Here is a 23,145-nt window from a genome sequence, read left to right as displayed (position 1 = left end):
TCGGGGTAACCGGGGTAACACACATCGACTGCGCAACAAGTGACATTTTTCACAGGCATCCATCATTTTTATGCCCCTTGGTTCCGCACAGTTTTACTTTTTTTTTGCTTTCCTTTCGGGTTCTTGGATTTGGGGATTTTTCGGGGACCCTTCGTGGTGTCAATTAAAACTCGTTGGCTGCAGATCAGAGGCGAAACGCAGAGTACTTATGTTCTCACAAAAAGAGGTTTAATATGCTGTTTTGAAAGCATACAAATATACCAAAATGATGAATAGGAACCACTAATTTAGAGGTCGCATGTCAAAAGAGCCCGCTCTTTAATAATTCTCTTCTAATAATATGAAAATATATGTTCTTTTAATGAACAAAATATAAATTTATGTCTAACAGATTTTTCTTACTTTTGGTTACGATATGAACATTTAAAAATTAAAGGTTTACTTTGATTTGAACTTGCTTTATTTTTAAAGCACAAATTGTTAGATCTTTTATACACAGAAAGTAATTCATCCGTTATTTATTCTGTAAGTGCCACCAGCTCAAGGAACTACAAAGTCAAATAACTGCCTATTTTTCGAAAATAAAACAATAATAGTTTAAAACAGAAAACCCTGATCTTTTTGGCGTATTTATCATTTACCCCTTAAAATAAAGGCTCGAAACTAAGTTCTTTCTCTCCGTGTGGTGAGTGCATTTGATGGCTGGCCACCTAACTATGTCTTGCTCTTGGCCCGCAGCTCCTGGCCACCGGTTCCTCTTGGCTAGTTTCACCTGGCTTTGGTTTCGTCATTGCATGCTGGGCGGTCGTAAAAAATAAAGCCAAGGCGAGTGGTTTTTATGCTTCGTCGCCATCAAGCGACGCCATTTGCTGTTTGTGTTGCTTTTTTTTCACTGGCGCCGCCATTGCCCTTGCCTTTTACTGTTATTGTTAAGTCCTCAATTCGTTTTTATTCGAAACGCGTTTCCGGTTGTTGAGTTGGTCGCTGAATTGGTTCAATGATTTCTTTGTTTGTTTGTTGTTGCTGTCCCGCTGTGTGTGTTCTCCCTCTTTTTTTTGCCGTGCTTTATTTGATTTTAGTTTGATATTTGTTTTCCCCCTACTCAGGCCATTGTTTTTATTATTTTTCGGCTTTTTATGGTCGTCTGTAGGTGAAATTTATGAGTCATTTATTAAGTTTAGCTAGCCATTCAAGGGCACATAAATTATTATCGAGCATATTAATTACGAGTGAGTTAAGCGGGGACTTTGTGTTTGAACTATTTCGGCCGGAATGTCCTGTTTCCTGCGAGGAAACATGTGTGTCCTTTGAGTCCATGTTGCAATGTGTGCGCTTGTTGATTTTATTGAACCATCGACAAGTGCCACGGCGGCTCAAAGTGAGTGCCGCGTTTTAAAACGGAAGTGGAATGCCGAAAAGTATGCCATGCAAAGGCACGACTGCTGCGCTGCAACTTCCGGCGAAGAAAAAGCGAGCAAAAATATATTTATCGCCCAGCTGGGGCATCGAAGCTGCTTTTAAAGGCTTTCCCGGGTCGTGCCGGCGCATATGAGAGCTGGGTGAAATGCGGGAAAGCGGAAAAGCGGGAAAACGGGAAAAGCGGGCGGGAAAACCTGCATGAAATGCAATTATCATAAATATTCAGACACTGTTCGCTCGCCCGCCCTCTTTAAGGCACATCCATATTTGGAGGGCATTTAAAGAACAGCAACGCGACAGCCATTAACCTGCACGGCCAACAAAAAGTAATTTCACTTTTAAATGAAAAAGTTCAAAGTGCGTTTGTTTATGCCACACACAAAACACATATACACAAACCCACATGAGACGCTGGCCATAAAAACAAATGCCAAATGATTTTTGTTGCCGGTTTTCTGTATTTGCTCCACCTCCGCAATGACAAAAATTAGACGCTGGCCAGCAATTGTAATCGTAACTTTTTATTATGATGCGTTGGCATTTGCAATCGAAATTGAATTGGGGAAGAGCTCAGTTCTGACAGAGAAAAATATGTTTGAACAATATAAAATACTTGGTAGATGTTGCGACTCAGAGCATTGCTCTTTAGATTTAAACAAAAAATTTTATTTATTAATTCTTTGTATGTGCTTATTTTTATGAAAAAGTCTCGCCTCATAAAATGTAATAAATTTGAAAAGCTATTCAGCTTAAAATAGCTTAATCTTTAAGGAACTATGGATAAACAAATGAAAAGGTTTCCCAAGAGTTTTAAGACTGAACATTGATTGATTTGTTTTCCATATTTTGGTATAGAAAATATTAAGAGGAGCTTATAGATAAACAAAATGTATCTCTATTTTTATTTTTATAAAATCTTCTTTATTATTCGAAACGCTTATTCAATAATTCCCAAGACTCGAGCCTTGCTCAGGAAATCCGTTCGCTGCACGTAAGCACCGGACATGGTGCGACTTCCTGTATAGGCCTGTCTTCCATGGAGCACCCGCCAGTTATCGAAGAGCACAATGCTGCCGGGAAGAAGCTTCAGACTCCACTGCTGCTCTTCATCTTTAACAATCTGCAACAGCTGCCGCAGACTTTTATAGAAATCGGGCATCTCCGATTGAGGAATTGTATCGAACACAGCCCGATCGTAGACATTGAGCCTGAGTTGGACGAACTCCTGAGTCAGGGGGTCCAGCTGGATAATGGGGGCGGTGTGGCGATGGTGCTCCCCCTTTTCCACATACTCTCCAGGAACCTGCACCTTGCACAGCACATCATAGGCGGCGGGAAAGCGACTTTTCAGTTCGTGCACCACATGCAGACCATCCACAAAGAAATTTTCACCACCGGAACCCGAGTGTTCGATGCAATGTAGGGCCTGTAGTCCAGCTGCATCGCAGAAATACGTATTATCCGTATGTGAACCCAAATAGAGTTTGGTGTAAGCGGTATCCGCGTGATCGGGCTTATCACTAAAAGTCCACATTTCACCAAAAAGGTTTTCATTAAGGGGAAAACTCGTCGCAATGCCGACTCGGTCATACTTGGAGTAGGAGCCACATCATCGATGAAAACAATGCCATAGCGAACCAGAGATTGAACCAAAGATTTGAGTACTTCATCACTGGAATAGAGCTGAGGCAGAGAGAATCTCAAGTGGCTTTCATTCTGCAAAATAATACAACGATTCCAGGGCGTCAGATTGGTGGACTTTGATCGCCGGCTTATCAACTGATCCAGCTGGGAATCAAAGATAAAGTCCAGGTCATAGGTGGACCTATGACCGTCACTCCCTAGGATTGGAGGAAAAATTAAACTGATAATAGAAGCCATTACATTTTCACTTACACAGCACATTTAGTTGTAAGCCCTCGTACTTAACCTCTGTCGATATTACATTATCTGGCAGGTCCAAGAGATCGTAACGCCTTTGATTTGTATCCAAATTTAGGCACTCCCCACAGCGACAGTGATCACGGAGCCAGAACTCATTGATTTCCAGGCTTTGTTTCGGTTTTTGGGTGCTTCAAGAGCAACATTTTAGAGCGACCGAAAGGTTAGAACAGTGAAAGTAAACTAATAAGGCCCATGGTGATTAGACTAGAGCTCGGACTCAAACAGACTCTTATCTGTGCTGAAGCGCTTATCTCTCATTCTCAGTTAAGCTGCAGATAAGAAACTATGTACTCAGTTTGATTCTCTTAATTTTAAGGCATTCTATTTGAGCACATTTTAAGCTATACATTTCAATACATTGAAAACTCTAAATCTAATGAATAATCAGAGTTTTTCATCCTCTCGTGGGATTTGCAAGATAAGTTCCATCAAAACAGGCTGCCTTGTAAAATTCCAATGGCTTTCGAGTAGGACAACACAGTATCTCAGTGATTTTTGATCAATTTCGTAGCAGTTGTAAGGCAAAGCCAAAGTGAAAAATATATCAAAAAAAATGAAACCCTTCAACACCTCCTGGGCCGATGAGGTGGAGGCGGACTATGTGGGAGGACTGCCGCCTTCCAATGAGTACATCGAGGGCGACTATAAGTACGTGACGGAGTACAAGTTCAACGAGGACGGGAAGAAGGTGAAGGTGGTGCGCACCTTTAAGATCGAGAAGCAAATTGTCCCGAAGGCGGTGGCCCGTCGTCGCAGCTGGGTGAAGTTCGGGGATTCCCGCTTGGACAAGCCCGGGCCCAATTCCCATACGACCATGGCCTCGGAGGAGATATTTATGCAGTTCATCGGTTCCAAGGAGTTCGACCAAAGTCACGAAACTCAGTTGGATGCCGGCAAGAACATCGCCAAGTGCCGCATTTGCAATGGCGAGCACTGGAGTGTCAACTGTCCCTACAAGGGCACCTCCATGGACAGCAAGACCCTGATGGAGAGCAAGGCCAATGCCGCAGCCGCCGCTGCCATAAGCGATCCTGGGAAGACCGGCAAATACGTACCGCCATTCATGAAGGATGGCGGGGGGCGGGGGCGGGGTCAGTGGCAAGGGGTGGGGTCGCGAGCGGGACGATTCGTCGGCGGTTCGCATTTCAAACTTATCCGAGTCCATGACCGAGGCTGATCTCGAGGAGCTGGTTAAGAAAATCGGTCCACACACCAAGATGTACTTGGCCCGTGAAAAGAACACCGGTCTCTGCAAGGGATTCGCCTATGTGCACTTCAAGTTCCGCCAGGATGCAGCCGCTGCCATTGAAATCCTCAATGGCCATGGCTACGACCACTTGATTCTGTGCGTCGAGTGGTCCAAGCCCCAGCCCTAAAGATTCTAGCCTTGCTCGATTCTCTGCTTTAATTTATGAACGGAAATGAGCCCTTGACGTAGAGAAATCAAAATAAAATACATGAGCACTTAGAGAAAAATTTGATAATTTGTCTTTCCAATATATGTTTAATACAAAATGTCTTAAAATATAAAACGAAGGTTTTTAGAGCATTAAACAACGCGTTTTTAGAGGTATACACATCCAAATCGGATTATTCTGAGAAAGGTTATGGCAAAGCCATTTTTTGAAAATTTGGAAAGGGAATACGTCATAAAAATGAGAAATACCAAAAAAAAAAATCCATGATTTAGAATTAACCACAATCGGATGTCTGTAAGAAAAGTTGGAAGTTAGAGCTTAGAAGTGCAGTTTTCGGTCACTTATCTGCAAAGCCATTTTTTGGAAAATTTGGAAAGGGGTAACACTGTCAAAATCACGAAAAATCGAAAAAATAATAAAAACCAAGATTTAAACACAAATTGTAAGAGAATTAAACCACAATCATTTAGAAGTATGTCACTTTGAATCGGAAGTCTTTAAGAAAAGTTATGGCCTTAAATGTGGAGTTTTTGGACACTTTTAAACAAAGCCTTTTTTTAAAAATTAGGAAAGGACATACGAAATGAAAATAACAAAAAAATCGACCAAAACTTTCCAATCGGATTTATGTGAGAAAAGTTATGGATTTTAAAATTTAGGCTTTAGGTCGAAATTTCGAAATTATTAAAAATTACAAACCAAGTTTCGAAAGCCGATTTTTAGGAAATTCAGCAACAAGATTTTTCCGAGTGCAAAACCAAAAGAGAAAGTCCGCCTCGAGCAAACCAAAGCCGATAATGCTTCGCTTTAAATGCGATTTTTTGGCCAGGTTTTCTCACAAAACGAACAAAGGTGAAAGCCACTTCGTGGCGGGCGGAAAAGCTGAGAAATGCCACAAGACGCTGGCCGGACTGAATGAACATTAATAATTAAATATAAGAGCGGACTTATGCGCAGGATACGCGGGCGAAGCCTCGAAGAACAGGGCACAAACTACGCGACCATGACGATGAACCGGGAATGAGTGGTCGGTGGATGTGGATAGTGTTCGCGGAAAAGTCCCGGCTTAGATACACATTTTGAATGAGGGGCGGATCAAAGCGAGGCACAAAAGAAATTTATTTCCATTGTTGTTGCTCTTGCGGTGGGTGAGGCACCGGCTAAAGCGGAGTCTAAAACAAATTACTGAATAATTTATAAATTAACTTTTTCTCCCGCCTTTGTTTGAGCTGCAGACTGAATGGGAAGGTGAACGAAGTGGGTGAGAAGTGGGTGGGCAGTGGGCATGGTACCCGGATAAGAAGGACCCCGTCATCCACGCATTTATTTTTCACTTTTGCGCCTTCAGGTCATGTGCGCTTACCACACATACTTTTCAAGAGAAAAACAAACAGGAGATTAAATGTCAAATGTTAAAGCAGGCGAATACCCATTAAAGTGATTGGTATTTTAATTAAAGAAATAATACCGATATCCAACCAGAAAAAAATATTTAATATTTTTTGCTATGTTTTTTAAGCTTCAATTAGAGGGTTTTTGAAATTTTTAAAAGCTTTTAGAGTTGTAGCAATATATTGTTGCTTTCACCATACTAACAAAGATTGCCAAACTAAAGTTTAAATTAAATAATATAAAATATGGATTAAGTGGTATTTTTCTAAAAGCTTTCATTATTTAATTAGGCTATAAAATCTGCGCCAGAAACAACGTGAAAATTGAATAACTATATAACTAAAAAATATGGCCTAATAATTACATTACAGCGTTCTGGTATTCCTAAGATATATTTTTAATAGTTAGCAGCTTATAGTAGAATTAAAAACAAATTTTTAAAATTATATAGATTATTTGGAGTTTAAAAGTATAACTCAGGGGTGCAATGCGTTGAAGTGCAGCATATCCAACAATATTTTTTGAACAGGGTATTGCAGAAGCAGGCCATCGACTCGACGGGCGTCGCAGTTCTCTGGGGCATTTGAATATTCAAATGCCTTTTGCTGGCGTTTCGTGGCCGATCCTCCTCCTGGCATTCAGTTGCGCTTTAAGTGTACACCGTTATTTACTGTTTTATTGCACGCGCTCCTGCTCACGGAACACACAAAAATCGCTGAAATAATTACACTGTTGTCGAAGCAGCCACACAACACCCCCTCTACCCCCACGGGCAAATAAAAAACAAAGTAAAAATAAAATAATATATATTCAACCGACTCGCACTGGCCGCGGAAATGAATTCTCAAATGACCAAAACTTGCGCATAATCAGCGTTGAGCTCAAGAGCTCTGCAAATACTTGACACAAAAACCGATGGATTTTGTGTAAACACTTCATCAATGGGCGGCAAAAATATCAATTCGATTTGAATGATGTTGTGCTGGCTAGTTTGTTTATTTACCTGGTATGGGCCCACAGACACGCGGTATTATTTCCAGTATGGCCGAACATGAGGGATCCTCGAAACATAGCTGACGTGCCAGGATACAATTCAATATGGCCACGACGCCCTTAATGGTGGAACCTGAAAATAGAAAGCATGGGAAATTAAATGCAGCTCGGAGGGTGTTACACATTAAATTAGGAAATGTACTACCAATTTATTATCGATTATAGAAAATAATAAGGTAAGGGCTCAAGCTTTTGTTATAGTGACAAGCTAATAGCTGTTAAACCGCTAAATGTAATAAGTTTTTTCAGCATAAAACCTACTTTTACCTACCATAAAAACGAGACGCCTTTAAGAAAATACTTTTACTGCTAGTCTCGGTAAAATATAATTTAAATGGTATATTTAGTTTTCAAGATATAACGAAATGAATCAATTGATTTATTCAAGTATTCGGTCATGATATATGTCTCAATTTTATTTTTCTATTTTTATTATTTATCTGTCACACTTTTGTCATATATCAAAACAAAATTTATTTACATATTTTGTTTTGCTGAGTTTATTTCTTTACCGTACAAACAATGGAGTTAGAATCGAATCTGCAGGTTTCCTCGGAGGCTTTTGATGAGAATGTCTCGCTGAAACAATGCAACGCCAAGGACCATCCTTCTTATAAACAAATACCGAAGTTCTTTGATCCTCCACCAAAACCAGACGATAAAATTCGACAGCCTCTCTGTAAGAATGCCCATTCGATTTATCTGCAGAGTAAGGCGGACCAGCTACTCAATACCGATGAACTGAATGAAATGTGGAAAATACTGGAGAAATATGCAACTGAAACTACGAAATCAAACCAACAGCTCATCGGTTTTGATGATTTCTTAAAAGTAGTTTCGGAAGTGAACGACAAGTGTAAAAAAATTATGACAGTGGAACTTTTCTTCAAACTGCTGGCAACGTCTAATTGTGCCGACATGGTGGAGATAATTTCCATTTATAACTACGTGATGCGTAGAATTTTGCTCATCCAAGGACTCATTGGCCTTTCCCTTTACGATGAAATCGGGCAGGGATATTTAAATGAAATCGATCTGGAATGCTATATTACGGACATTATCCCCACGCTGGCTCAAGTCAGTAATCATTTGCATCCCTCTTTCGAAAGATTTTATGTCTGTACGGTGGTTAAGAAGGTATTTTTCTTCCTGGACCATCTTCATACGAGACGTATTCGAATAAAGGATATAGTATCCTCGGGGTTGCTATCGCAGTTATTGGAGCTTCGTGATTCTGCGAAATCCAGGGATTTGGTGGTTAATGAGACGGGGAACTGGTTTTCAATGCCAGCCGTTTTGGAGGTGTATGAAAACTACCTTGATTTGGATAGGGATCACGATGGCATGCTGAGCAAAAAGGAGTTGTCTCAATACGGTTCCGGTAGTTTATCACCCATTTTCCTGGATCGAGCATTTGAGGTGTGCCGTACTTATAATGGAGAAATGGACTACAAAACCTTTCTGGACTTTTACTTTGCCATGGAATATCGAAAAGTGAGATCTTCATTAAAGCACTTCATAAATAGCTTTCCAACCAAAAGCCCTAAAGACTCTTTCAGCCATGCACTACATTTTCCGCATCCTAGACATAAATCAGCAAGGATATTTGACAGCCCAAACTCTGCGGTATTTCTTCGATGGCATAGAAGAGGGCATTAAAGCTGTAAAGACGGTGAAGGTAAACTTTCAGGACCTGAAGGATGAGATCTTTGACATGGTTAGGCCCAAGGATCCGATGAAAATAACTCTCAGAGATTTGATCAACAGGTATGTATGTTCAATAACCTTTTGTGGGTGATTCCATGCTGATTATTCTCTGCAGTGGGCAAGGCGAGACTGTATTCTCCATACTAATTGAATTCGATAAATTCTTGGCCTACGAGAACCGTGAGCAGAATTTGCAGAATGTTTAATAACCGAATTCCAGTCGCCTGCCGACAGCCACAGCAGCAACATGCAACAAGCAACAAGCAGCAGCAACAGCAGCAGCAACTGCTGCAGCATTTCTCGTGCGGTGACAACATTAAGCCAAATTTAATTAAATCCCCGGACTCCGTTCACTGCAATTCTTTTATACGAAGGATTTTTATTTGTACTTTTATGTCAGACAATTGTATGCAAATTCGATGTGTAAAGTTCCTCAAATATTTCGACTCATAAGTATTTGTCATTAAACACGTAATTGCAAATTGCTCATAAATATTTATGCTTGTGTTTTAATTATGTTAATTCAGAGTGAACAGCTTAAAGCATTTACAATGATTTGTATTGAAAATCAGACACAAAAAAAAAGGGGGAGGTGAATAAAAACAAGCATTGCAATTATGTTTATATGTAAGCTCTTAGTTTTTATCATAATTTTATGTTCTTCCAGTGAGTGGATGGGGCAACAGTTCTGCCGGTTTATAAAACATTCATTTCAATTTCATTTCATTACGTAAAATAAACCAAGTCATCCGGACAGCAGACTGGGAACAGGGGCTGCTGTCTATCTAAGCAGTCGGCTTTATAGCCACTGCCTCCTGGTCATGGTCCTTCCGCCATAGCCACCTCCTCCTCCTCCTCCTCCTCCTCCTCCTGCTCCTCCTCCAAACCCTCTTCATCCGCCGGATGCCCTGTAAAAGTTGTAGTTCACTGCTGCTCCTGACTTTTCTTTTTTTTTTTACCCCCTCAACCTTCCTTAGCTGCCCCACGCTCATTAACGAAATGACCGTTTGCATATTGCAAGTTGGGTCGGGAAAACACGGTGGATGGTGGAGGGTAAGGGGGATAGGCGGGTGGGGTATATTCCGGAGCCGGAATAACAAAAGAAGTGCCTTCAAAAATTCACGAATTGCATGCGGACGCAGCTGAACTTACTCCGCGACGACTGCAGGAAGTGGCCTACTGCCGGACCGAGAAGTTACCAGAATAGTGGCAACAATTGCATGGCCGCAGAAGTTTCGCCGACTGCCAGTCGAATTGTTTGCGGAAATACAAATAAACAAAAGTCTATGGGGAATCCAGCGGACGAAATAGCAAGTTTGGCTGGGACTTTAAAGTGTTTTATGGTTATTGGGTGCTTAGAATTGCATTGAGATATGCAGTGCGCGTCTGGCTCGATGACAGCCAAGAAATTATCAGCGACTGGAGGTGGATTGGGGAATGGCTACCCGCAAATTGCCAACAAAACCGGAGGACACCCCGCTCAATCCCCCGGCGACCCATTTGGAATCACTTAAAACACACAAATCAAGCAAAAGTTGAAAACACAATAACAATTGTTTTGGGACACACCATAAATTTGCATGCCAAGAAGAGTAATGCTCCCAGGCACATAGAAAAAAGCGAAATAGGCACATAAATATGCGACCGACCGGCGGTCCTGTTTCAGAGCACCTCCCCCACCTCCTCCACCTCCACCACCTACAAAACTCCGTCGACGACAACCAGAACAATTCGTTTGTGTCACAATCAGATTCGGCACAGGCACAAAAATGTTCGCTTTTCGCGTTTCGCGCTCGCCATGTTTCATGAATTATTTCCCCGAACCCCAAAAAGTTTTCGACCAAAAACTTTGACTGCAGAAAGAGGCCAGAAAAAAGGCGAAGGAGGCAAGACATTGACTGGGAACTGGGAACTGGCCAGTGTTGCAGGCCAACTCCCACCGCTGCTCAGGGCTCCACTGGGGAAAGTATTTTCCCTATTTCAAAAATTAGCTATGGTTTTAAAAGAATTTGACAACATCTCCCATTATTAAACATCAACTACAACTAACAGTTAAACATACTGTATTTGGTGTGATAATTTTATTTTTAATTAGATAAAAATAATGCTAATTCAATCGTAAATTGATATCAATTTTTAACAGAAACTAGTTCATAATTCATTCAATTTATTTCATAGATATAATATACCCAATATATAGTGAAGCTATAAATTCTCTTGTTCATCTTCTCCCATTGTTAAAAGTAATCCTATGGCTAAACCTAAGCAATTCTATACAAATCTAGAATCACCTAATTAAGTTCCCAAACAAATTGAATATTTTTAGAAATATTAAATATTAATTTATTGTTTTTGTGTATATGGCTTGTGAATTAGTTAAATATAATAATAAATATATTTATTATATTTTTTTCTGTGTGCCTTGTTTGCGTTGATTCGTGCGGCGAACATTTCGATTACCATTTTCCCTGGTGGCGCGTTGCAGGCGGGGGATTCCTCCAGTGTTTCGCATTTTCTGCAACTTCTTCGAAGCGCTGCCCTTTGCCCTCTGCCCTCCTTCCCCCCTCCCCTCCTGCCCTCTTGCCACTGCCACTGCTTCTGCTGCTGCTTAAATTTCAATTGTGTGCCGGGGGCGCTGGCCCGACGCTGGAGCACTCTGGTGCAGGCTTTAATAAATTATGGCCCACGTCGGGGGTGGTGTTCGAGAGGGTATTGTTGGTGTTGCTGCTGCTGCCGGCCCTGCATGCCACTTGGAAAAAGTTAATACAACAAATGCGCTACCCAACTACCCGGCAGCAACAACAATTGCAATAACAATGACCGCATTACGAGGCCGCGAATGGTTGCTCGAAAAGCCAAGTCGGTGGCAGTGGCAACATCAACAACATGGCCGAGAAATGGCAGCTTTACAACTTCCGGCAAGCAAGGACTACGGACAACGTACCACGGACAACACAGGACGAAGGGTCCGTCCCTGTAATATGTTCGCTGTGGCTGCCGGGCTTTTTTATATTCGCGCTACTGTTGCTCGGAGGCCATCCCTATGTCATTCGGGATTATTTTGTGGGTTAAAAACTAATTTTCGGTCATGAAGTGGATTTCGCAGTGTGCATGTTGCCGACATTCGGCGGCCCATAAATATGCAGCACTGCCAACAGCACGGAGCTCACACAATTTGCATGTATTTGCCGGCGTATAAAACATTGATTTCAGTCCAGTCGTGGGATCAATGTGGCGACTTTAAGCGAACGGGCGTGGATTATCCGTAATAATACTCTTTCTGGGCGGAGCTGTTAAGGCAAATGTCAACAGTTGAAAGTGCGTGACCAAATTATTTCATTTCATTTTATTTAATTTATGGTCCTGCCCCGAGTGGAAGTCCTTGTCGCCTCGCCTACTGGCATTTAAATTTAACTACAGTCGGACAATGTGAACAGAGCTCGGCGAAAAACAACATTACCAACAGCAGCAACATAAAATGTCGCCTGCGGCCATTTTCATGGGCAACCAACCGAATTGGGTGTTGAAGTTGGTGTTGGGCCTTAACCAAAACAACGAAAACAACAATCCAAAGAGAAAACAGGAAGGAGCACAATCGAGGGGAATTATAGGACAGCGGAATACCCTGTACCCGATGTACTTTAAAATGTATGTTGCATAACTCAAAGCATTAGCTTCACTGGCATCAAAACCTTTTAGTTTTAAACGCTAAATATAGTAAAAATTTAATACTTAAAACTGTTAGTTTATGATTACTTGTAAATGTATTCAAATGTATCAAATATATACCATACATGTATAATGTTAAAGTGAATCTAATCGCTGTAGAAAAAAGTAATTTAATGTTATCTTCTAAGACTTAAAATAGTTATATTGAAAGTTGTCGATCCTTTCTTTAAAGGAGATCAAACATCTATCAGAATTATTAAGGACTGATAGGATATCATATGTTATTTAATATAAAATACATAATCTTCGAGTCTATAGCGTTCCATGAATACAATATACCCCTGAAAACGTACAAATAGCGGGTATAAAAATCTGTCTTTCGAGGGGACAGGGGCAGAATAACGAGAATGCTGCTGGGGATTATGGTCAATTATGTGTAAATACAATTATTGTTATTGTTGTCGCCGTTCCATGGAATGGTTCTTGTTGTTGCCGGTGTTGATGTTGTAGTTGTTATTGCCGTTGTCATTGATGTTTTTCCATAATTGTAGTTACCGCTGTGCGATGCATAAAATTTGTTATTTTTACCGCACGCCAGGCTGATGATCAATTCATTAAAATGCGCCAGTTTAAAACACCAGCTAGTGACCTTCTCTGCCTTGTAAATGTCGCTCCTCCTTATATTGTCCTTGTTTGGTTGCTTGGCACGTTTCCCGTGATTTAAGTACATTTCCAGCAAAAAGACGAATGAAATCAGGAAACAATAAAAGAAGTGTAAGTACAAGTAAAGGAGCATTTCCAGAGACGCTGCAGTAAATGCTTTGGTAACTCTGGATGGTCTTCTCTATTCTAGCTTAGTCACGTCACCAGTGCAGCTCTTGCCAAGATTGGGAATTTAAAGGAGTTACATGGTGTTTGTTCAGCTTCAAGTATTAAATTTGTATTGTATTTTGTATAACATGGAATATGCCAAGAGTTGGCGTTCAAGGCAGCATGTCATGTTGAGGGAAATACATTTTCAAATAAATTGAAAACGTTTGTATTCCCTGGGGAAATAGTGCAAGAGTAATTAAGTTTTCAGTCAAATTTATTTTGGTACTTTCAGTAGGCTGATAAAAGCAAGGTTATTTAAACAACAGGCCTAATTAAATATTTCAATTTAAATAGAGTCCACATAATAAGCCTATAAAGACAATGTACGCTTGTCTTTCTTTGTAATTGTCTAGATTTTTAAATAATCCACCTTTTTATAAGGTCCCAAAAAGTTATTGACTTAAAAAAAGAATTCAGTTATCCTGACAAGCAATATTATTCCGAACCCCCAATGACTCCAGGTGGAAAACCTATTAGTAAACATCATAAGCTTGTTAACTTCGACACTCAAGAGGGCTGCCCTCGAAATTTATTCCACTTGTTAAATGTTATTCAGCTGCCGGCATTATCAGGAAAAACCAAAACAAAATAAACACATCAATAAACAGAGTTGACAAAGATTTGATTGCATTATTATAAAACAATTTGCATTCGATAAAAGTCAAAAGCAGCGGCAGGCAAAGTCATAAAAGTCGCGCAATGAAAATTGGAGCACCATCCCTCAACAAAAAAAGGAAAAAAAGCTGCTGAATCAGGAGCGGAGGCAAAGTCACTTTTGTTGCTTTTGAAATGAGGAGGAAAAGAAATATGCAAAATGCGCATAAATCTAAAGGCTCGACACGGGACGGAAATCACGGCGGAGGCAGGCTCCGGATGAGTTCCCATCTGCCTCTGAATTGGACTGAAAGAAAACGTTCTAGTAAATAAAATTAGATGTTGTAATTATAGGAAACAAAATCTTAGCTTTAAATTTAATTAAATATGGAAAAAATGGACTTAGAATAATTTATAACACCCTTTCATTTGCGAATTAGTTTGGATTATCAATATCTTAAATTGGTATTTTGAAAAGCCTTTATATAATTTACGTTTTAAATATTATAAAATGTATTAAACAATGAAACCCTAGTCATATTATACCAATTGTTACTTTAGAATAAAATTGAATAGAGAAACAATATTTTAGAAATAGTTTAAAATTGCATAAAATATTTGTATAAACATTTTTTAAGTGCTTTCCTTTTCTGTGGGAAATCGAATCCCTGGCTGGCAGTGCGTCCACGCTCGCGCATGCAGAATAAATGATTTTCTATTTGTTAAGTCAAAGTGAAATTGTCTAAGGGCGGGCGACTGTGCGTGAGGCTTGTGTGTGTTGACATTTCTTTGAGCCGCCATCACTCACTGGCTTACAGGGAAAAAGAGGGCTCATACGAGGCAAAGACAACGTTTTCAGCATTTACATTTCATTTTTTGTCGTTCGTCAAATGTTTTGGCCGCCTTGCCGTCTCATTTACAAGGAATTCCATCGCATGGCCCCGCAGCTGGGGAAAGAGGTCAAAGGGCGGCACATATGTCAAGTGTTGCGCTCGGGTCGAAACTGGAGGTGGGGGTGGGGGGGGGTTGTTCAGTGGCAGTGTGAGCTGCAGCACTCTCTGTGTGTGGGTCTTTGGGCCAGCATCTCTGGGCCATGCTAAAAAAATATATATATATATAGGTATACATTTTTATTCTTATCTTCCTGTTCTTTTGCCCCATTTTTTTTTGCTTTTCCGCTCTCACTTTTGTCCCGTCTGTGTGCTTTTTTTTGCCAGCCTTGCTGCTGCATTATCCTTTTCCCTTTTTACGTGTGTTCCATTGTTTTAAATTATTTATGCCTGCGTAAAATATTCAAAGCTTTGCCAAATGCAGAACAGAGACGGCGGAAGGGCGGGATGGGGCGAAAGTGACGTGAAATTCGAACGCACAATAAAGAAAAAGGAGGCGGGTGGCGGACGGTCCAAGTTATTATTCATAACACAGCAGCGCAGCATCAAAGTGTAAAGGAGTTTGCGACAATTCCCACTGCCATTTTCCGACACCCACCACCGCCCACTCCTGCAGCAAACCTTCAAGTTTACATAAATTATTTACGACCTTCAGCAGGAGCACACAAAAAAATAAAATAAAAACAGCAACCGAAAGGAAAATGTTATTTTGACAATAATGCCGGGAAACATCTAATTTCGTGCTTTGTTTGCCATTTCGATTTCACTTTGCCGACCAGCAACAGCAACACGAAAAAAAGGATTCTTGGAGGCGGTGATTTCACTTTGTTTACTTTCCACCAAGTTCCGAAACGATATTTTAATTAATTTAAGTGCTTCGCTTGGTTTATTTTCACCGGGCCAATTAGGAATTACGTCAGCGATTTCATTGAATTTACGCCGCCCTTATCAGACTGTCAGTCCAACCTGACCTTGTCGTGGCCTTAAAGCGCTCAAAAGTCTTAAATAAGTTCGCGAGCAGGACCAGTGTCCTAATGCCACTTAATATCGGTTCAAAAACAGGTCATTAGAGCAAGCAACCATAGACTGTAAATTGAAAAATCCAACACCATGAGCAACTGAGCTGAGTTCAGGAGTTGAAAAGTCGAGGTAGCTGTATTAACTTAACACTCTGACATCTAACACCTTGCAACTGTTGCAGCCGCTGAAAACTCAAGTGTGCCTTGCAGCACTCAAAAAAATTCTTTCAATAATTACGATAAATTATGTTAAAATGTATATTAAACTGTCCGTTCATTTTCATTAATTTGGCTGTTTAAAAAAATGGGTAAATTTGTTAACAATATTTTTCAAAAGTATCCATAAATTGTATATCAATAGCGCTAATAATATTATAATAAATAAATGGTTTCTTCTGCATTTTGTAGTTAAAAACTTAATCCACATTTTTTCTCTTTTTTTAGTTGCCTTAACTTGAAATGAAAAATATTAAATTGATTTTAAAGAGTCTCAAAAATGTTTTTTCTCTGTGGCCAGCCCTTTGGCTTTGGTCTTAAGTGGCACTCGGTTTTGGGTTATCAACCCGGGCAAAGCCGCCAGAAGAAGCCGGAAACGGCAAGTGTTGCTGGTGGCATTTCTCGTTTCCTCTTTGCAGTCAAGAAGTGTGGGAAAACTCCGGCCACTTCACCACCCACTCGAAGGTAAAGGTGTTCGGCAACTTTAAGCGAAGATTTCCACATTGGCCGCACACAGAAATATTGTCGCGCATTTGTTCGCAGCTTACGAAAACATTTTTCTTAACACGCTCCTCAATTTTTTGCACGCTCCTCTGCCAACTTTTGTTTTGCTCTGTTTTGTTCTCGTCGGGGCTTCACTTTTTCTTGGCCAACTTCAATTTGAAGCGGGCGGAGTGCACAATTTAAAGCATTTACGAGCGCAATTTGTCTGCCGCCTGCTCAGACCTCAGTCAACTCCACTTCCAGTTGGATTCCAAACTTTGCGGTTCTTTTTTTAAAATATTTTTTTTGGGTCGAGAAAACTCCAAACAGGTTGAAAGTGTGGGCGAAATGCAGGTTGGCTGCCCGCAGCTGCCGTTCTGACATTTTTCTTGGCGTAAATCTGGCAGCAGCAGCGACTTTAGCTGCTTTTTGCAGCTCATTGAATTTCGTACGCTTTTGTCTGGCAATGCCAATGCCATAAGAGTGGTTGCACTTTTTCCCTCTGGCTCTACACGACAAAATTTTATATTTCTATAAAAATTTTAAAATATTTCTTTAAAGTTAATTTAATTTTTTGTGTAGATATTATTATTTAAAACTCTGTTTCAGCTGAGAGAGAGGCTTAAATAAGATACCAAAAAATATATATATGTGATATTAGCTACATTTAAAGCTTTTAAAAACAAACAAATTAAGTTTTAAATTTTTAGAAAGAAAACGAAACAATTTATTTGCTCTAAAAATGTTACTTTTCTATTCTAAAATGTATACTTTTTGCATTTAGTGTATTTTCTTTCTGGCTTAAAGCAACTTCGCAACAAACTAAACCTATTTGAGAGCATCATCGCAGCCTGCGGGTTTTATCTTCCTGAGTATGTAGAGTTAAACTGAATGTGAATATGCACTTTTATTCTTTGTCCCTTTGGCTAGCGCAGTTCCTTGGCATTTTCCATATTCGGAAAGTCTTCTGTCGGCGTTTATTGTCAATACAAAAGTTTTATGCATTTGCGGAAAACTTTATTTTTTTGTCGAACTTGAGCGTTAAATTGTGTAAACGGATTTTCATGGCAGATCCTTGAGGCTGAGATTGCGGGATCGCTAAGAGAGTGGAGAATGACTTTACAGAGACTTTCGAGTTGTTGGCCCACACATACCGACACTTCTGAACAAGTTAACAAAACGATTTCGCTGTTGGAAAACTTTTATTGTGTGACCATATGGGCAGACAGACAGCCAGACTGCCACGCCCACATCGAGCATATGTATTATTCATGAGGCGGCACACACGCAATAAGTCTGTCCTCGTTCCTGTCTGATTCTCTGTTTCCACTGCAGCGATAATCACGGGTCAATTTCATAAACAAATAAGGCGGCATTATCTGGATCCCATTGAGAGTGCGATTCCAGCCTATGGTTGAGCGGCCATAATGAAGCCATTCCATGCAGGCCGACACACCAGATATACAGTACAGTATCGGAGTTATCTTAATTATAGATCGATTCACTTGAAGGACCCTGACACACAACTCACAGCTGAGGTCAGATTAACATGTAAGTTGGGATTTTACTGAGCCAACTTCTGCTTTAGTTAAAAGGCTCTGTAAGAAGTTAAAGATTTATGATAGGTCTCTTAATTTTGATTTTAAGCATAATCCATATTTAATGTTGAGTTCTTGGTTTAGTTAGGCGCAATCAACTAAAAATATTGTTTTATTACTACACCTTCTCATTGGAAAATTAATTTGAGTATTGGAGAAAAACAGGTAACAAATAATATACTTAATTTAGGAAAAAAAGTATAAGAAAAAACAACACTTTTAACTCTTTATTATTAAATTGCCCTCGACTGTATGTGTGGTAGGTGTTGGGCACTGTCTGCGTGTCGAGACTAATTTAGGCCTGAGTTGACACCATAATTTATAGCGATTTGCACGCCTGTCCAGCCCAATGACTTGGCTCAGACGTGCATGGCCTTTCAGCCATCGACTACAAAGGGAGTGAAAAATACTGGGACTATTAATTGTAATTTTCAGTGAGGATTCAGCCCAGGTTAATTGGTGCAAACATGCCGCAGAACCAAGTGGCGTGTAACTGAATGGCAAATTAAATTTCTGCCAACGAGGAGACTGCTGTCGACATCAGGACCTCGGACTGCATTTATCCATTTTATTGACGCTCTAATTAAAGTGTTGGGCTCATCAATATGCCCAAGGTGAAGCTGCCATGGTATCCACGTGTGGGGTCCTTGTGTTAGTTAGCAAGGACACGAGTGTCGGCTGGGGCTTTTGGCAGCAGTTTTGCAGCAAAGTTTGCTGTTATGGCAAGCGGAGACAGACAACACACACGACACCGATACAAGGTGGGGTCCGGGTTAAGCTCCAAAGGAACACGGAACGGCGGGACACTCAAAAAAAAAATTGCTTAAAAATATGGATTAAAAAATGGTTTTGCAAGCGAATAGAAATAGAAGAAATTCTTTAACTGACAAGTTTGCCTTTGAATTACGGCGTTACATTATTTCTTTAGATAAAGTTTTCTAATTTGATTTGAGAAAAAACCAAATATATTTTAGTTTATGGAAAATATTTTATATACATAGTTTACTGAAAAAAAAAATGTTTTGCTAATTCTTAACTAAAAATGCATTTGCATGAAGAAACTTAAAAAATATATCCTTTTTGAACACCTATCTAAAGAACTTATTTAATTAACACAATTTATCACAATTGTATCTTAATCAATATAACTAAGTCATAATTTTTAAAGGTTTTTATGAACATTTAATTTTAAAATTAAGTGGTTTTGATTTGAAGTTGGTAAAAGCAAAATAGACACAGTAACTAATCATCTGAAAAGAGCATTATACCCGTGTTACAATTAGAGTTACGATGAAGTTTCTTCGTATTTCGTATCTTAAAAAGAACTTTGAAAGAGTTAATCAATCTTGAGTTAAGGGCAACGTACCGGAACTTAAAACCCAAATTTCCGCGCGGTGCAGCATCAACTAACCGAACGGCGGTAACGACATTGGTCGGTTTTTGTGGCAGTAGCTGAACGAGTAGCAGTAACAGTTTTATCGCCAGCGACAACGCAATGGCAAAGGCAAAGTCGCAATAACAACGGCCGGGGTAAGTGACTGAAATTGCCTAGAAACAAAGAATGCTTTAGCAACTTCCCCCCTTTTGGGCTTGCGGCTTTTGTTGCTAACCACAGCCACATTGCGGTACAGGCCAAAAGAACAAAAGACCAGAAGCGAAACATAGTGGCTAAAAAAAAGGCCTCGTGTGACGGAAGGGGAATGCGAAATTCGCACAATGCCGGCAACAAAGTTGATGACATGCCGTGACGGGCGCGTTACTCATACGCAGCGTGGGCCCAGATGAGCTTCTAGCCAGGTTGGTCCACTTGACATATTCCCAATGAGCTTCACCCAGCTGGGGCTTATCCACCCTTTTTTTTTTTGCTGGCACTCTGACATCGCAAACGGAATTGCTGACAAATCAATATGAGCAATGAGCAGTGAACAATGAACAATTTCACTCCCAAGGGCCAACAGAATATCATAATTCCCTAATAGCCGCGGCGAAATGTGATATCTGGCATTCAATCACCGCAATGCCACAAAAGGTCAATTGCCACAAAGTAAACAATTAAATTGGGGCCAAAGTGGCCCAAACCGCAGGCTAGTCAATGTCGGGCCGAATGCCACTGCCTTCGACAATCCTCCACTGAGGCTGTTTACTGGCACGCGCCCTTGGGCCGGGCAATGAATTTTTGTCGTACTCAATAAAGGAAACCAACGGAGGAAGGCTGCGACAACGGGGCGGCTGAAATGGCAATAAAACAGCAATTGATAAGCGAACCAGCAGCAGTCCCGCCAAATAAGCAAACAAGCAAGCAAACACACCAAACACAGCCAAAATGAAGGGCGAGGCAGACAAACAATCAAACGATAAACGGTTGCCAAAAAAAGGAGAATGGCAGGCACATGCACTTAAAGAAAATCACTTATTTACAACCAATTCTGGAGGTAAACAAGTATAAATGTCAATATAAGAAAGAATTGACTGTCATTAAAATAAATGTATTAATCAACTCATATATTTTTTTCAAAAATCTATTAAATATTTAGTCGTTAATAATATATAAAATGCCTTAAAATCCTAAGTATATTTAGAAAATTAGTGCGGAACTAATATTTAATTTAACCGGCCCTTGATAATTTTTAAAATTTTATATGTTGTATTCTATTGTTGGCTACAGGATTAGTTTTATGTTTTTTTAAATCTATAGAGATTAAATAAGTTCTTGACATTTAACTGCTATGGACTGCAAATCCACGATAGATAAGAGCCTAGGAACTAAATATTTTTTTGAGTGCATGAAGGCAAGCCAAGCCATGGTATTTCAACCTCAATTTGGCAAATTCTATTACGATAATAAGATTGCGGGGAGGGGGACTTCGGCAAACAGCTCGGCGGGGGGTGAGAAAATAGCCGGAAAATGCTTGATGTGGCTGGAAAAGCAACAACACCAGTGGAAGGCAGTTAAAAGCAAAACAAAAAGCCAACGCTGAACGGAGGCTGTGGCAAGTGTATCGACAATGAGTGAGATCCAATTTCATTTCGATTCTTATCCAATTTCTGGGCAAATAAGTGAAAATGTTTTCATTTTCATGCCTTTGAGCAATGGATTTGGCCAGCTGAGGAGAGGTCCTTCTGGATGCTTTGAGCGTGTCAATAATTTGTCCCGAGCTCTCTAGCTTGACTGAAGTGTGAATAAGCGCCCAGTGGAAATGGAATTAGAAATGAGCAAATAAGTAAAGGATTTCCCCGCCCCAAAAAGGACTTCAGCACTTAAGAAGCTTTGCAGCCAAGACCGCAAAGTTTTCCCATGTCACGTCAGCAGCGATTGATGTGACAAAAAGTTCTTTTAAATTATTTGATTTTTTTACTCGGCTCCTTTACCGAACATCCTCGATTTTAAGCCCGATTAGAAGCATTAAAGCCGAGCTTATCCGACCATGAACGAAAGCATCGGAGAGGGGGAGAAAAAGCATAAAATGCAAATCGCAGATTTGGTTTGTTAAACATTTGCTTAACCACGAAAACGAAAGAGAAAGCCTCAAGTGTCGCCCGTCATGTAATTTCCACCCAAGAAAATGACGAGAGGGAAAAAGAAAAGCCAAGGCGGAAGGAAGGACTCCAAATGAAGACAACAGCACATGGCACGGGACTCAATCGTGGCTGTCGAGCTGCCAAATATGCCACATTATGAGGCAAGGGCAACATATGCTCGACAACCGTCCGGAAAATCTGCGTGGGGAAATGAGCTAGCTGACGGCGAGGGGAGGTGGGATCAGACACAGCAAATAAGGGAAAATTACGTTAAATAGAAAAGAAAAACTTTTCCACTTCTTAACTTTGCCGCTGAGCAGCGCGCGGTTGTTGAACATTTTACAAACAATTTAAGAGCCGCATTAAATTATTGTTACGCTCGCAGCTTAAACTTTAAGACAGCCAGTCCAACTGCGCTGCTTTTGGCCTTATTTTTATGGCCACCCTCGCTCTCGAGGGGCGATAAGAGTGAAAAATGGTAAATTAAGCAAAGCAAAAGCCAAGGCGGCTTGTTATTATTGTTGTTCCTGCTGCCGCTGTTGTTGTTTTGCCAACGCGCGTCAGACTAAATTAGAGCAAAAAACTTAATTTGCCTTTTTTTCTGCCTCTTTTTTTTTTTGGTTGAACCAAAAAGTCGGCAAACGGCAACTGAAAGGAAAATCAAAGAGGAAAAGGCGCAAAATAACAATTATGTTTTAAGGCAATTGTTTTGGTTTTTCTTTTCGGTTTTCCTTTTGCCTGCCGCCCCAACTTTTCTTGTTTTTCTGCTTGTTACAATTAGTGTTGTTTTTTTTCTACTGTTTGTTCTGGCCGTTTATAATTGAGAATGAAATAAGGTTAATTAGAGTAATGGCCACTTTGCCGCTTTGGCTCAGACTCTAGCTGAAAGGCCGAGCAAAATATGTTTCCCTTTTGGCCAAGGCTGGATTGACATCACTTGGTGAAAGTGCCTATGCAAATAGTCTTCGATCACTGAGAAAAAACAGGCCAACTGACTTCAGGACTCTAAATAATTAAATGTAATTTATCAGAAATATTATTATTATTAGTAGCTTGCTTTGATGACCCATTATTCTTTGTATGAAGGACATTTTCTTATACAATCGCTAGTACTCAAGTCCCCGTCATCCCACTCCCTTTGCACCGCAAGCAAATTTAAGTAGTTAATTTATTTATGACCCCCACTCCAATCCAATGAAGGGCCAGGCAAAGTTTTGTGTGCCCAACTGTGATAGTAAACTTGTCGACAACTAAACCGACACGTGCTCCACAACTCCGGCCATTACCAATAGCATTTCGCACCACTCTAAGGGGCACCACTCCATGGGGCAGCATCTCGCACCACATCACA

General features: G+C 40.3%; 4 protein-coding genes across 11 annotated transcripts in view; 2 read left to right on the top strand and 2 right to left on the bottom strand.

The window, feature by feature from the left end:
- The window catches only part of LOC108048164, a 115,969-nt gene that overhangs the window by 27,544 nt on the left and 65,280 nt on the right, over window positions 1-23,145 (bottom strand). For all 6 annotated transcript variants that reach the window (XM_044458818.1, XM_044458819.1, XM_017128672.2 and 3 more), the window contains one exon: window positions 7,177-7,299. In XM_044458818.1, the coding sequence (XP_044314753.1) occupies window positions 7,177-7,299 (123 nt within the window). The remainder of the gene's footprint in view (window positions 1-7,176; window positions 7,300-23,145) is intronic.
- On the bottom strand, window positions 1,961-3,506 carry LOC108048167 (trimethyllysine dioxygenase, mitochondrial). Its single transcript, XM_017128676.2, is given in 4 exon segments — window positions 1,961-2,964; window positions 2,967-3,260; window positions 3,316-3,478; window positions 3,480-3,506. Coding segments are annotated over 4 exon segments (1,092 nt in total). The 3' UTR covers window positions 1,961-2,356.
- Window positions 3,801-4,839, top strand: LOC108048168 (eukaryotic translation initiation factor 3 subunit G-2). The gene is given in 2 exon segments (XM_017128677.2): window positions 3,801-4,465; window positions 4,467-4,839. Coding segments are annotated over 2 exon segments (822 nt in total). The 5' UTR covers window positions 3,801-3,916; the 3' UTR covers window positions 4,740-4,839.
- On the top strand, window positions 7,676-9,430 carry LOC108048166 (serine/threonine-protein phosphatase 2A regulatory subunit B'' subunit gamma-like). 3 transcript variants are annotated; one of them, XM_017128675.2, is made up of 4 exons: window positions 7,676-7,754; window positions 7,785-8,720; window positions 8,776-8,993; window positions 9,049-9,430. In XM_017128675.2, the coding sequence occupies exons 1-4, from the start codon at window positions 7,749-7,751 to the stop codon at window positions 9,137-9,139; spliced, it is 1,251 nt and encodes a 416-aa protein (XP_016984164.2). In that variant the 5' UTR covers window positions 7,676-7,748; the 3' UTR covers window positions 9,140-9,430. The 3 variants fall into 3 exon arrangements, with proteins under 3 accessions (XP_016984164.2, XP_016984162.2, XP_044314755.1); XM_017128673.2 differs by having other exon boundaries at window positions 7,693-8,720; XM_044458820.1 differs by lacking the exon at window positions 9,049-9,430 and having other exon boundaries at window positions 7,693-8,720; window positions 8,813-8,924.

The sequence above is a fragment of the Drosophila rhopaloa genome, unplaced genomic scaffold (genome assembly GCF_018152115.1).
Source record: "Drosophila rhopaloa isolate 14029-0021.01 unplaced genomic scaffold, ASM1815211v1 contig_178, whole genome shotgun sequence".
NCBI lineage: Eukaryota > Metazoa > Arthropoda > Insecta > Diptera > Drosophilidae > Drosophila > Drosophila rhopaloa.
The sequence above is the reverse complement of the archived record's forward strand: the minus strand, read 5'-3'. Positions and strand labels throughout refer to the sequence as shown.